Source organism: Aptenodytes patagonicus, chromosome 1 (assembly GCF_965638725.1).
Source record: "Aptenodytes patagonicus chromosome 1, bAptPat1.pri.cur, whole genome shotgun sequence".
Classification (NCBI taxonomy): Eukaryota; Metazoa; Chordata; class Aves; order Sphenisciformes; family Spheniscidae; genus Aptenodytes; species Aptenodytes patagonicus.
This window is the reverse complement of record NC_134949.1, coordinates 169,173,486-169,186,702: the sequence shown is the minus strand read 5'-3', so window position 1 is coordinate 169,186,702 and position 13,217 is coordinate 169,173,486. Positions and strand designations below refer to the sequence as shown.

At 39.0% G+C, this 13,217-nt stretch overlaps 1 protein-coding gene across 1 annotated transcript in view; it reads left to right on the top strand.

Annotated features, from left to right (window-relative positions):
* Window positions 1-13,217, top strand: part of GPC6 (glypican 6) — a 796,854-nt gene that overhangs the window by 712,623 nt on the left and 71,014 nt on the right. Inside the window, exon 5 of the mRNA XM_076362195.1 lies at window positions 10,620-10,750. Coding sequence (XP_076218310.1) covers window positions 10,620-10,750 — 131 coding nt within the window. The remainder of the gene's footprint in view (window positions 1-10,619; window positions 10,751-13,217) is intronic.

Here is a 13,217-nt window from a genome sequence, read left to right as displayed (position 1 = left end):
TTCAGTGAGACAGATTCCACCACATCCCTGGCCAACCTATTCCAGGGTTTAATTGTTCACGTGATGATTTTTTTTTCTTATAGCCAAACAGAAACCTGTGCCCTTTGTGTCTTGTTCTGCCACTCCACATCCATGTGAAAACAGTTTCCCCATCTTCTCTGTACCTACCCTTTAGGCACTGAAGATTGATGAGACCTCCCCTGAGCCTGCTCCTCATAAGCTGAATAACCCAGTTCATTCCGCCTTTCATTATTTGTCAAGTTCTCCAACCCTCTCATCATCTAGGTGGCCATCCGCTGGACCCTTCTAACCCAAAGAATGGCTAAAAATTCATTGATAATCTTAATGTAGCCCTGAAGATGCACTACATGCAGCAGTAGAAAGAGAATATGGAAGAGAAAAAAATATTCAAGGAAAAGAAAAAATAGCATGAGGACCAATGTCCTTCCGTAAGTAATTCTCAGTAAACTGCCAATAAGAATGGCAAGTCTATTAGGTTTAAACTGGATTTTTACAGAAGACATTAGTGATAGATGGCACCACACTTCTTAGTAGAAAGATTATGTGTAGATTAGATGCTGCTAAAGGGTGAAGTTATTCTTGAAATAACCAAACAGTTTCTTGAAACAAATTGCTTATAAAAATAAAATATGTATCACTTCTCAAGAAGAGATAATGGACAGCTCATTAATTATGTTTTCAAAAGTGTACCATAAATTCTGTCAAGGTTGGATAAAAGTTCTACTGCACAAAATTTAGAAATATAAGTAGGGAATGAAATAAAAACCAGTGCAGAAAATATAATAACTGTAAATTCTGGACATGAGGAGACACTTGAAAAAATATGTCAGGACTGACATGGGAAATATGAATTATATAAATCAGTTGTGATGAAGAGGATAAGGAAATCAGATGCATCAAGGGAATCAAGACAGATTTCTGAGTCAGACATATGGGCCAAAAAGGCCCTCTGCAAAACAACACTAATGAGATCCAACTTTAAAAGTTTAATTAGTTGTAGACACCACAATACCAGAGAGCTCTTTTAAAGGAAATAAAGAAAACAGCAAAGACCTGAGGAAATCACTTATGAAAACAGAGTAAAAAAATTAGCATGGAAAGTGTGACCGAGCACAAACTAAAGGAGGGTATGATAGATGTCTACAAATTTCTGAGGGATGTAAAAACTAAGAAAAGAATAGGACTCTTTAAGATTATATGAGGTAGCTTATTAGAAATAGTTGAGTGAAATTAAGCAGCAGAAAAATACACCACATAAGTGGATGAATATTCTAATAGTGATGTACAGTAGACAATGAAATAGCTTTCTTAAAAAAAAGTGGGAAGAACATAACTAAGCTCTTTTAAAATTGGGCTGGACAGATCGCTAGGGAATGTGTACTGTGGGTAGTAACTCTGCATGGGCAGTGGAATGGCTGAAAAGATCTTTGAGGTTCTAACGTCTGTGACTGTACCAAGATAATGCGAGCTGTATACTTAGGAGATTTTTACTGAGGAAAAGATACCTTAAATACGACATTTCAGGCTATGATTTGCTGTCTTCAACAATTTGAGCATATCTCATTAAAGAAGAGTCAGAAAGATGGACTTTTTTCAGTGTTCCAAACCCCACATATCTTGAAAGAATTATGCACGCTAGTCTATGTTAATACAAATTTAAAGAATGGACTGTAACAGGTAGCATACAGGCATGCATCACGCAGGTTATTTTATTTACTAACAACATTTTCTGTGACTGATGATGAGAGTATTTAAACATCGCTTGGCATATGGAAAAAGCAACAAGACAAAGATTTTATAATTGTATTGCATTTTATTGATTCATGTCAGACAATCAGACAGAATCCTCAACAACATTTGTCAATAACATTTGCTAAAAGTCCAGTTCAGAAGAATATCTTGCATTCAGCTCCCATAGGGTAGTGGAAGAATAATAAGAGTAGACAAGGATTACCATTTTGCCTAGTCTTTGCTACTTTCTTTTTGCATACGTGAACAAAAATAAGATATAATCTAATAACAGTGTGCTAAATTATTTAGAATTGCTCAAAGTTATAGAAAGACAAAGAAGCAAAATCATTTTAATATGGTCGGTTTTTTCAATACATGGAGGAAAAATGTATGCTATGTGAAATGCTCAAAAAAATCTAGTGAACCTGCAGTTCACCCTAAAAAATTCATTTTGTTGTTATCAGCTGCAATAAGATGACAACTGCGTGTCAATAACTTTTTCATACATATATTATACATGATATTAAACTGTTTTCTTGAGCTGCTCTACATAGAAGAGACGGTTAGAGACAAACCCAGCAGGAGTGATAAAAAATTCTCCATTATTACAGAATTGGGTATGGAAAACTTTAGCTTATTCATACTGTTAACAATTCTTTTTTTCCTTTTTTGAGGGAAGAGTAAGTGATATTGTCATCAATCAACATGGCTACATAGCTGATCAGAAATATCAAAAACCACATAATTCTTACATCTGCAAATTCTTATAACTGAAATTAAACATAGATAATAAATAACTAGATCTGATTATCTACACACATTGTTAAAGTTTGCCTTTTTAATGAATTGGTAATTAACTTGGCAGGGACAATTCTGGATTCCAGTCCCTCTTGCAAGAACTTATGATGTACTTTTCATTATATCAGCCTTTGGACATCAACCCTACAAGCATAAGCCAGAAAACTGGATTCACTCCTTCATAACTGTGTGCCTTAAACACTAAGATAGAGACCAATCTTTCCATCCAGGTCAATAGCTAAATATTCCATAGAAACAGCTTTGAAAGGAGAGCTATCAGGCACATAAGAATAGCAGAGGTGGTTAGGGTGTTTTTCCAGCAGGTAAAATTTTGAGCCTCCTCACAGCAGGCAAAAAAATTTAAATGAATCTCCCATATCTTGGTTGTACTGTGTAAAGGCAGGCACCTTCAGGACTGCATTCTCCTTCGCTACTCCTTTGAAGAACTCCATGCTCTAGGAAGAGCTACAGAAACGATCGGCTCAGAAGGGCTGAGAGGGTGAACGGATCCCTGTCAGACTGCCGTGAAGTGTTATTAAGCTTTAGAAAGCATTTAAGACTGACCTGAAGTTTATATAGGGTCCAACTTTTGCCTTGCGCATTGCCAATGTTGTCTCAGAAAACAGCTCCGCCACACAGATCAGGATGGGATTCTGGCTGCTGTGGCAGTTCACTAGGGGAAGGCACGCAGACCCCTTTATTCACCTGCACACGCATCTTGAACCAGATCCCTTGAACCATAGCCTGGACCTCAAGACCATCCAGACTCTGCACCCAGACCTAGACCCTTCACCAAGTGTCCAGCTTAGACCTTGGGTCATTCCAGCTGCTGGTCTCCTCCTACTCGCCAGGTAGTCCAGCTTGAAGTTTGCTGGCAGGACATTATGCACACACACACAGAGAATACTGCACACCCACACAATTATTCTCAAACAGAAAATGGTTAGGAATAGAGTTTAATAAGAATATAGAGCAGACTGCAGTGATCAGGCAGGCAACAATTTTGCTGACCAGCAGTGCTTCCACATGGATGGCCTCTTTGATATGTCCTCTTCTCCCCATTTTCCCATGCTTGTTCCCCAGCTTGCTTTAATCCATCTATTTCTTTGCCCTTGTTTTCTCCCATGTAAACAACCCCCTCCAGGTACTGTTTCCCCATTGCTCCCTGTTTTGCTAAGCATCTGTGAAATCCTGCCATTCTTCACGGTGCTAACTGTGACTTTTGTTCAGCTGCCTACACTGTTACTTGTTACCTCCAGGAAAACCTCACGCCGCATCCAGCAGTTTCTCATGTTTTGCTCACTTACCTAAACCTCAGGAAAGGACTAGTCATTTCCCTGCATACCTTAACAGGTTAGCTTAACTGGATATTGATAACTGAATAACCAAATAAGGAATATTGAGATCCCCTTTATACAGGTGCAAACATGAGTTTTAAGACAAGTACCTTTCCCCCCCCCAAAAAAAAAGAGCAGGATGTAGAGAATTATAATATCATTATGCCAATACATATGTGGAGCTTAATGATAGTCAGAGAGGAAATCTGTCAACTAAGCCTCATCAGAATAGAACCATACAGTGTTCTCATACAAATAATAATGTGAAAAGGGGACTGTGGACCCTAAGAAAAACAGCAGTTTTGACATCACTGCCATGCCTTATTCTAATTTCCTGAGAAAAGAGTTCTTAGCACCTCATTAAATGTGAGGTGGAGTTTTACTTTCCTCTTCTTGAATTTTTTTAGTAAATCATAATCTAGCAGTAAAAGTTTTGGCAGAGAACTAGAGAGATGTATTTCCACTGTTATTATATTTCTAAAAAGTCAATATGTACCCATATTTCACTTTTCAATTTTTATTTTTTGTTTTGTTTCATTAATTTACCATCTAACGCTCTAAAGATTTTATGACCACTATTTATATTTAGTGTCATGATGGAAAACTCACTGAGTTTTGCCTACATAACGTAGTAAACACAACCCAAACTCCCGCCTCCCCTTGCCCTTGGTCAGAAGGTTGGGAACCTACCAAATGAGCACTGCTTTGCAGCCCAGCGTATTAACAGTCATATCCTTTTCCAAAACAGTCATTGCCACTCTCAAGGTCATAGTCAACTGCAATAAGTTGCTCAGTCTGTTTACAACTGATTCACCTCTCTTCTTCTGCAATCCATGGACTTGTCCATAGACTAATCCTTTGAAGCTTCCCAAATAAAAATTTATCCTTACATTCTTTCACAAGCAACTATGTGAACAAGCACTTCACAGTTCTTCATAAATAAGTGTTAGACCACATGTATGGGACTAGAAAAAATAGAAAACCTCCTGATAGGAAATTTAAGATAAGATCTTCCTCCCTTTTTTTCCAAAACAAAATATACCTTAAGATTTTGTGAAGGACATGCAATTTAGTATTTTACCATTCTTTGTCTCCCTGAAGAAACAACATTTTTAGAGACTTCATCCACAGATGCTTTTCTGAATTTCCCTGGGGAAAGCTCAGCCACTGCTGGAATCTCACTGATAATTTAAAAGTAGAAGAACAACAAAGTGTGCGTGAAAGCAAAAACTGATGTTACAGCCAAACTAAGACAGACTCAAAAAATGCCTTCCCTTATCAGCTCCCTGAGTCTTTCCTATCCGCTCCTGGAGTCTTCCCTATCAGACCTTCCTTACATTTTCTTGATGATAGAAAGGTGGCAAGAAAAAGGAGGCATTGATTGTTTTTACAGGAACTTCATATTTCAGTCTAGTTTGGGGGGGGGGGTTCACTTGTCAGATGTCTCATAAATCAGTGTCCTTGTCCCTGCTCCTTGTGTTTCAATCTGGGATTTACTAGGAAGCTTTCTGGAAACGTGCCCTGAAGGAAATGCAACATAAACAAGAAGACATCATTTTCGGTATCAAGATAAGTCAAAAAGACAGTGGCTTGATGCAGTTCCTAGGAAACAGAGGCAGATTCTTGTCTGTTTCTGTTAGTCTATCCATTATTTTGCCTGGAGATGATCAGAGTTCACAAAACATCATCATATCTTGCAATTCACAAATGGCCTTCTGAATTTTTAAGTTATACAATAAATCACTTAGCATGGTGATCAGCTTTGTCCTGTGTGTCTCATTAAAATGGCACCTATAAAACTTAAAAAAAAAAAAAAAATCTGTGAAGTAAACCAAAAATTTCTGCAGGATATCTTTCTTACATATTGCTTAAAATGAAACAATGTCCTTCTAAGAGCTACTGTCAAATATCTATGGTATTTCTTGGTGTATTCAAGGGAATACAAAGCAGTTAAACAGAGCTGCTGTGCTCAGCCAGCAGAGACATTTTGGGGCCCCTGGGACTACACCCTGGGACTCCGGTAGACTTGGTTTTTTTACTGCATCAGGAAGGTTCCCACTCCTGTTTTGAGCAACATGCATCTAGCAGGAGAGGTCGAGAGCAGCGGCACTGACAGTGAATCTAGTGTGCCATATGCTCTGCACTTTCTGAGGACTGTTTTGCAAGCCCATGTCCTCAAGTGAGCAATTAGTCATGTTTATTGTTTCCGAGTCACTAACAAACCCGCAACGCAAGAATGACTTACCTAAACTGAGTTCCTGGTCCACTCACCCGCAGCTAGCTGCCAGCTTTTTGCCAAGTGCTGTAGTATGTGGAGCGGGAAGACATGCACAGCCTAAGCAAAGCAGATTTTGAAAAATGCAAAAGAGGTAAAAATAAAGAACTTATGTAGTTGAACAATACAGTCCAAGTATACTAACAACATAAAAAACAGGTAGTCAATTAATCAATCAGTTTTCAGAGTTTTATAGCACAAACAATAATTAAACTCCCAATATCTACTATTTGAGCTGATTGAGAAATTATTAAACCCACACAGAGTCCCACTGAACTGAATTAGGCTTTCTTTGCGTTCAAAGGTCTGTTCTTGAGAATTAAGATTTCAAGACTGAGGTATATAGATTTTCTTAACTTCATTTTGAAAGCTTTCCAGCTTCTCCTGTAATAATATTCATAACATTTTTAGGAGAAAAAAGAGACTTGGGACAACAGTATTGTGTTTGTTGTTACATGATTATAGATTTGAAGACCTGCGGTCTGGGAAGGACCATTACATCATTTTGACTGTCCTGTCATAAATCTCAGATCACTAAATTTCATCTGATTTTCACTATATTCAGTGTAACAGCTTTTATTTCATTCAGTTGCATAGGATACCTATGTGTTCATATAGAATTGTGCAAGTGAATAATAAGGTTTAGCACTGCAGTGAGGGTAAGGGTTGGCAAACAAGAGGATGCAACCTAATCAGCTGAGGAAATATTTTCCAAGGGAGGAATTCACCTTAAGACAACACACTGTGGGTTTGTTTTTTTTTCTAGAGATCAATGTTAAGGATAGGAAATTCAGTCTGAATTTTAATCTGAGGGCTAACTCAAAAAATCAGTAGATAGAAGCTAGCTAACTACAGTAGTGTTTATGTTCCCAAGGGGCATGCACACTCGCAATAATATGACTGCTTTGCTCTTCAAGGCTTCTCTCAGTTTAGGGCTGTCAGATATCATCTGGATAGGTTTGACTTAATATTAGGGAGAACATGATGGTTAGAGAAAGGGTAAAAGGAAGAGCTCAGTCAGACAGAGGCTAAGAAAATAATTTTGGAGTTCATAGAAGTGGCACTTGTTCATCCTCTTTTGCTCGACTGAGCTTGTACTCCTGCCAGAAGGAGACAGGAGTAACCCAGCAGTCCAGTCACTGCTAAATCAACCATGGCCCCACACACCTGCTGAAACTGAAGAAGATAAAATGAGTCCTCAAACAACATTAGTTTTCCATTTGTGCAAGAGCTCATCTGAACTGTGCAATTGCCCAAGACTTCTAGTCTGAGCTGAGCCCTAAAATGAGCCTTAACTGGAAGCATAACTTGTGTCAGCCTCAGAAATAATGTTGCAGGAGGAACCTGTTTTACTTTAGCCCTTCAAGCCTCCCTCATCCCAGCGTTTAATCCATTTCTCAGACTCTGCCTCTTCAACTATGTCCCTGTAGTTTAACACCAGTCCTGTCCCACATTCTAGCTCCAAAACAAAAATACAAACTGCTGATATAAAGATGTACCTGTCATCAACAAAGGTGTGGATATTTCAAATTAAACTTTTCTCTTAACCCATTGGTCCCTAGCCATATCCCTATAGTGCTAACTAAATAAAAGATTGCAGGGCTCCAATGTCAAGTGATACTGTTGGCTCACAGCCTCACTGCTTCAGGCTAGCTTCTCTGCAGGTTTGTGTTGTGAATAGCTGCCTGGAGTGGTCCAGAGTCATTCCAAGCCAGAGAAGGAGATAGCAATTAAAGAATATGGACAACCTGGGATCTACTGCTTGATTTTGCTCTCTATTCTTTTTTTTTCCTTTTCTTTTCTTTCCCTTTTTTTTTAGCATAAAGCTATATCCTATGTGATTGAAACATAAACTTGACTCTAACCTTAACTTGAACCAAGCTCTGGAACGCACCATCAGACCTATACCATACTATATCAAACAAGGAAGTTCAACATAGCAAAAAGCTCACAGAGACCTTTGGCAGCCAGGAATTAACCACATTTCTCAGCCTCTGCCCACTTCCAGTACAAAGACTAAGGAAAGACTAAGTCTATGGATAGGGTTAAGGTTCAGAAAATAGAAGCTGATGAACTAAAGGATGTTTTTTTCTAAAGGTACAAAATGTCTAAGCCAGGAACAGATCTTTAGTTTGCATCTCCTAGAACTACTAATTTTGAAGTTGAAAGCACTTTGCTTGAGGAAAGGCTGTTCTTACAATGAAAGCTGTGGTTCTTGTTCAGTTAAGGATGATGCACTTTTCTCTTCTGCTACATAGCTGAGATTCCACGTCAAGATTTAATTCAGAACTAGTGCCCCATGCCATCAGAAGAAACAGCAAGTTCAACAACAGTAGACTCAAGCCACCACCTGCTCTCATGAAGGGTCTCCAGCAACCACCTCTTTACTGAACTCTACTTCAACACAGTCTCTTATCCGAAACATGTACTTGAGCTTAGCACTAGACTTGTCCAACACTTTGTACAAGTGTGCTTGTACAGAGAGGCACCTGTCCTTAACCTAAACTGTGGGCTACTCCTACCAAAAAAAAAACAACCCAAACCTTGTGATTGTTTTATGCATTAACCCTAATCTTAACCCTAATCCTGAACTAAACCACCAAAATCCAGCCACCAAGACCTGTGCCCTAATGATGCCTAGTACTGGTTGTGGCAGCTAAGATTTAGGCTGATCACATTGCTCACAAAGTACTAAGGCATGTTTTATACAAGTCATTCCAAATGTGTGAGGAAGAAAATCCTTTATATTAGCCCACACTCACAAATTCTCTTTGCATGTGGAAAAATCGCTAAATTATGTGGGGATCTTTAAGTGTATGCATGTTCATGTGTATATGTGTGTGCGTATCTTCGTGTGTATGAAAACTGTTTTGTTTTCTCTATCAGAGCTAGGTGCTGTTTTCACCGAGTTTCCCACTGGAAAGGGTTTAAACTAAAGAATTTTTAAATAATGTACAGCCAAAATAACAGCTCTGCTTGAAACCAGTTTCCTATCATCTCACCATCTCTCGCAGTTAGCAACAAGTGCTATATGCCCCACTCCAAATAACTGGCATTTCACTCTTTCCAGCCTAAAAGTACTGTGAAATATTAGACCCAAATTTGCAAAAGTGCTTAGATACTACATGCCAAGTAATTGCAGTTTTAGTGGGATTTTTAAGCATGCATTGACTGCATATAAACAACATATTGTAGCCCTCAGATCAGGCTGTGCATGGGAGTCTGTCTCAGCTGCTAGGGTGAGACACCAGCCTCTTCTTCCCATACATCCACACACACGTGCTTCTGTGGGGAGGGAGAAGATGGCCATGCAGGCTGGAAAGAAGCCCCGGGACTCCCCAGGCAAGTGTGGAGCTACCATCGGGGCTACCGGGTGCTCCATGCCTTCTCCACATAGCCGCTGTGGGACTGGTGCTTACAACAGCAAAGCACACGTGGGGTCTGTTTGGGAAGGAAGTCTGGTTAGTACCTTTTGGAGCTTAAGTCTGAGGGATAAAGAAGAGAGCATGTGAAGATTTTTGTTTATCGTGTTAAAATTGCAAGTGGCATCTGTTTAAAGCTAATTAGATGCTGAAAATTTTAAATGCTAACATATGAGACAAGGATCAAATATGATGTTCAAAGGTATAGTATAAACCCAGTTTATCGCATGGCTATTGCCACAGAAATTGTGATGAATCTGTGTCTGTGTGTAGACAAACATATGTGATATGTGGCAAAACCTTTTTTACTGTTACTAATTTCTGTTCAGTTGCTTGGGTTTTACTTGTTAATGAACACAAATAGATAAAACTCTTTTGGAGAGGGGCTTTAATGTAAATTAAGCAAACAATTGTTTTTAAAATCCAAAACATACAAAGAATATATTTTTCTGCATACAACTTTCAACCATGTTCTGAAAATGTAGCAAGGCAAATATGGTTTATACCTATACGCTATGGCAGAAATCCAATATTCATCTGCTGTTCATATTGCAAGAAAATGAGATCATTAAGGTCAGAAAGAACAGCTGCTTTAATTATAACACCCTGATATATCATATCAAAGTTTTCATCATCTCACACAAACTCTAAGAATATACCCCAGGGATTCATTTCTATCATCCTGCTTTTTCTTGGGAAGGATACTACATAAGTACACTCCAGAGCACTGGCTGCTTCGAGTGGTGCGATGCTGTATAAAATAATTTTACCCCAAGCTCGATAATTCTATGGCAACTATTATTAATTTAACTTTTACAGTCTTTATTCCTCTTTCTGTGGTGGCAGTGGTAGGGGAAGATATTTTTGACAGCTGGGAAGCTGCCGTGCAGGCTTCACGGTCCCGCTGCCACACGTCCCCACGAGCTCCTACTCGGGAGCGCTTGGTACCCACACCTCTGGCTGGTGACACTGGTCTGCCTGAGGCACCCGAAGGTATCCCTTCTTTAAGGGAATGGCTGCTTTGTGTTTTAACAGATGCTATGCTTCTGGTAGCGGAGAGATTAGAGGGACCATTCAACATTGAATCAGTCATGGATCCTATTGATGTCAAGATTTCTGAAGCCATCATGAACATGCAAGAAAACAGCATGCAGGTGTCGGCAAAGGTACTGTGTGAGTCGCGCCTTCTCTGTTGCTGAATGTCACAAGCAGGGGGAAAAACATCTCCACCATTTTTCCGCCCAGACTTTAAGAAAGATTGTCCAGACCACTAGAAACTGCTTTTGCTTGTTCGACAGTTCACCAGACTGCCTTTGAATCCTTCATCTAGTTAAACAAGCTCGAAGTTTTCAAAAGAGAGTGGCAGGGAGAAAGTAAATTCCAATTTAGTAAATTCCAAATTAATAGCTGTAAGAGATTTAAGGAAAACAGGGAGTGCTGAAAATTAGTGGTAACTCTGTAAGCAATATCCTGCAGAGTATGTTTGGTAACTTCTGCTCGTGTCTCATCTGTGATTCTCCATATTAACTTCAAAACACATTTTGATCTGTCTAGGTCAGACTGAAGTACAATGTGTTTGAGGTGAATACACAAAATGTTCCATTTAACCTCCTTTAATAGCCACTCAAGGGAAATATCATTACATTGGACAGCCTCTGATTACCAGAACTCCGTTTGATAGAGTTTTGTCTGGATTTTGACACGAAGATAAACAGAGTTAATGATACCGGCTTCCTCCTTTCCATTTTTAGTGTGTGTGTGTATACACAGATCACCACCACCTCTGAACCTCATGTTAATAAGATCCTTCGAATTCAGTAGCAGGTGCTGTTCAGCCAATAGTCAACAATTAATGGCTTTTCCTTAATATTCATCAGTGCATTGTGGCTCAAAATCTAAAGTCCACAGTTTGCCAGGTTCTTTGCATTAGGAGTTTCTACCTCCCATTGATCTCCCAGTAGTCAGTTAGGTTCTGGCTAGACTGCCATCCGAGCCAGTGAATTTCCATTGCTTGGAAGGAAGCTGCTATAGCTGGGAAAAATGTGGGGACAAAAGGCAGGAGGCTGAGGTTAATATTCTTCCTGCCAACCCAAAATTAGATGCTTTTTATGGCCCCAGTGCTGCAGGTTGCTACGGATTTCCTTCAAGATGGTTTTTACTTTCAACCTACATGAAGTTACTCGGATTTTAAAAGCAGTCTACATCCTGCACGATGAGATTTTGTTCTGGCAACAGCAGTGATCAAGGTGTTTAACAGCCAAATTCTCTCAAATATTTTGGGAATTAAAGGCTAGCTTCAGCAAACTCAGCCCTGACCTCAAAAAAAGAAACAAAAAATATTTTCACTGAAAACTCACCCAAGGCACAGGTGTATTTCTTTTTCCTTTTTACTTGCTCGGTTCTCACAGTTTTTCCATTAGTCGGGAAGCTGCATCCCCACCAGAGTCCAATGACATCACCTTGGCACAAGCTCATCTCACTACTCATTTGTAGCAGAGCAGACTGTTTCTCCTATACCTCAGAAATATTTTATTTGCTCTAAAGATTAATGAATCACAGCAATTCCATTTGCAATGTAAAGTTTTTCTTCTAAGAGAAACCTTAGCCAATATTTTTTAGAATCTTGAGAAACAGAAACCAAATGATAAATACATTTCAGTGAAATTTATTTTATTATGTTTTCATAGGTAACAGAGCTGTCTCTCCTTGAGGGGCCTTTGTATATTTCTGTGTAGACCATTATTCTGCTGAAATGTGATTTCCTTCTTTTCCTAGGTTATATCCATCTTTTTTCAGGTCCTAACACATGGAAATGCTTTATTCTTAAAGAAAAGTATAAGAAGGCAAAGGCTTCGGGTTTAGTGCTGTGTCATGTCAGATCTGTAGAGATGATATATGAGCGGACTTCGAGTCAGTCATGTGTCATCTAATTTTTCCCCCTCATACATACCTACCACTTAGAGCTTCAGTGAAAATGACAGATACCTTGCCGGATGTAATGGGGTGCATGGAATGCAATTGCAGACCTAATGTAGGAGAAAAGCCATGCTTGTCAATTATTCCGAGATGCCGCTCAGAAAGCTCCAAGCAGGGTGCCGAAATCACGTTATTTTCTCTTTCTTCAAACAATCTTGTATCTTGCATTTGACTGTACCCACTGAAAATGTGGTGACTAGGAATCACAGCTATTTTTGCACAAGTCAGTCAGCGCATTTTTACAATGGGAAAATGATGATGCATTAATAATGTTATGCCTGCAACACCCACATACGCATAGATTATTCTTCACCACTGACATGCAGCTTTTTCTACCTAAAAATATGGTTGATGTCTGGGAGGAGGCTCTATGCTGTATTCAATAGAGTTTTGGGCCATTTTGTATAATGTTGTTTCTCTTTTAAAAGGAGTGGAACAAATGAAAATGAACAGTTTCTTCCTCAAGGACCTCTCACTAATCTCATCCTCTTTACTGGCAGAAGACCCAGCAGTCATTTAATCCAAAAACCATCCCTCTCCTGTTTTAAATATTTATATAAAATTGCCCTATTCCAAAAGTCATTTTTATTAAATTGCACTATCAGTTTGTCTTTGTTCACAAAATGATGTTTTGTATTATACCAGCTGCAATTATAT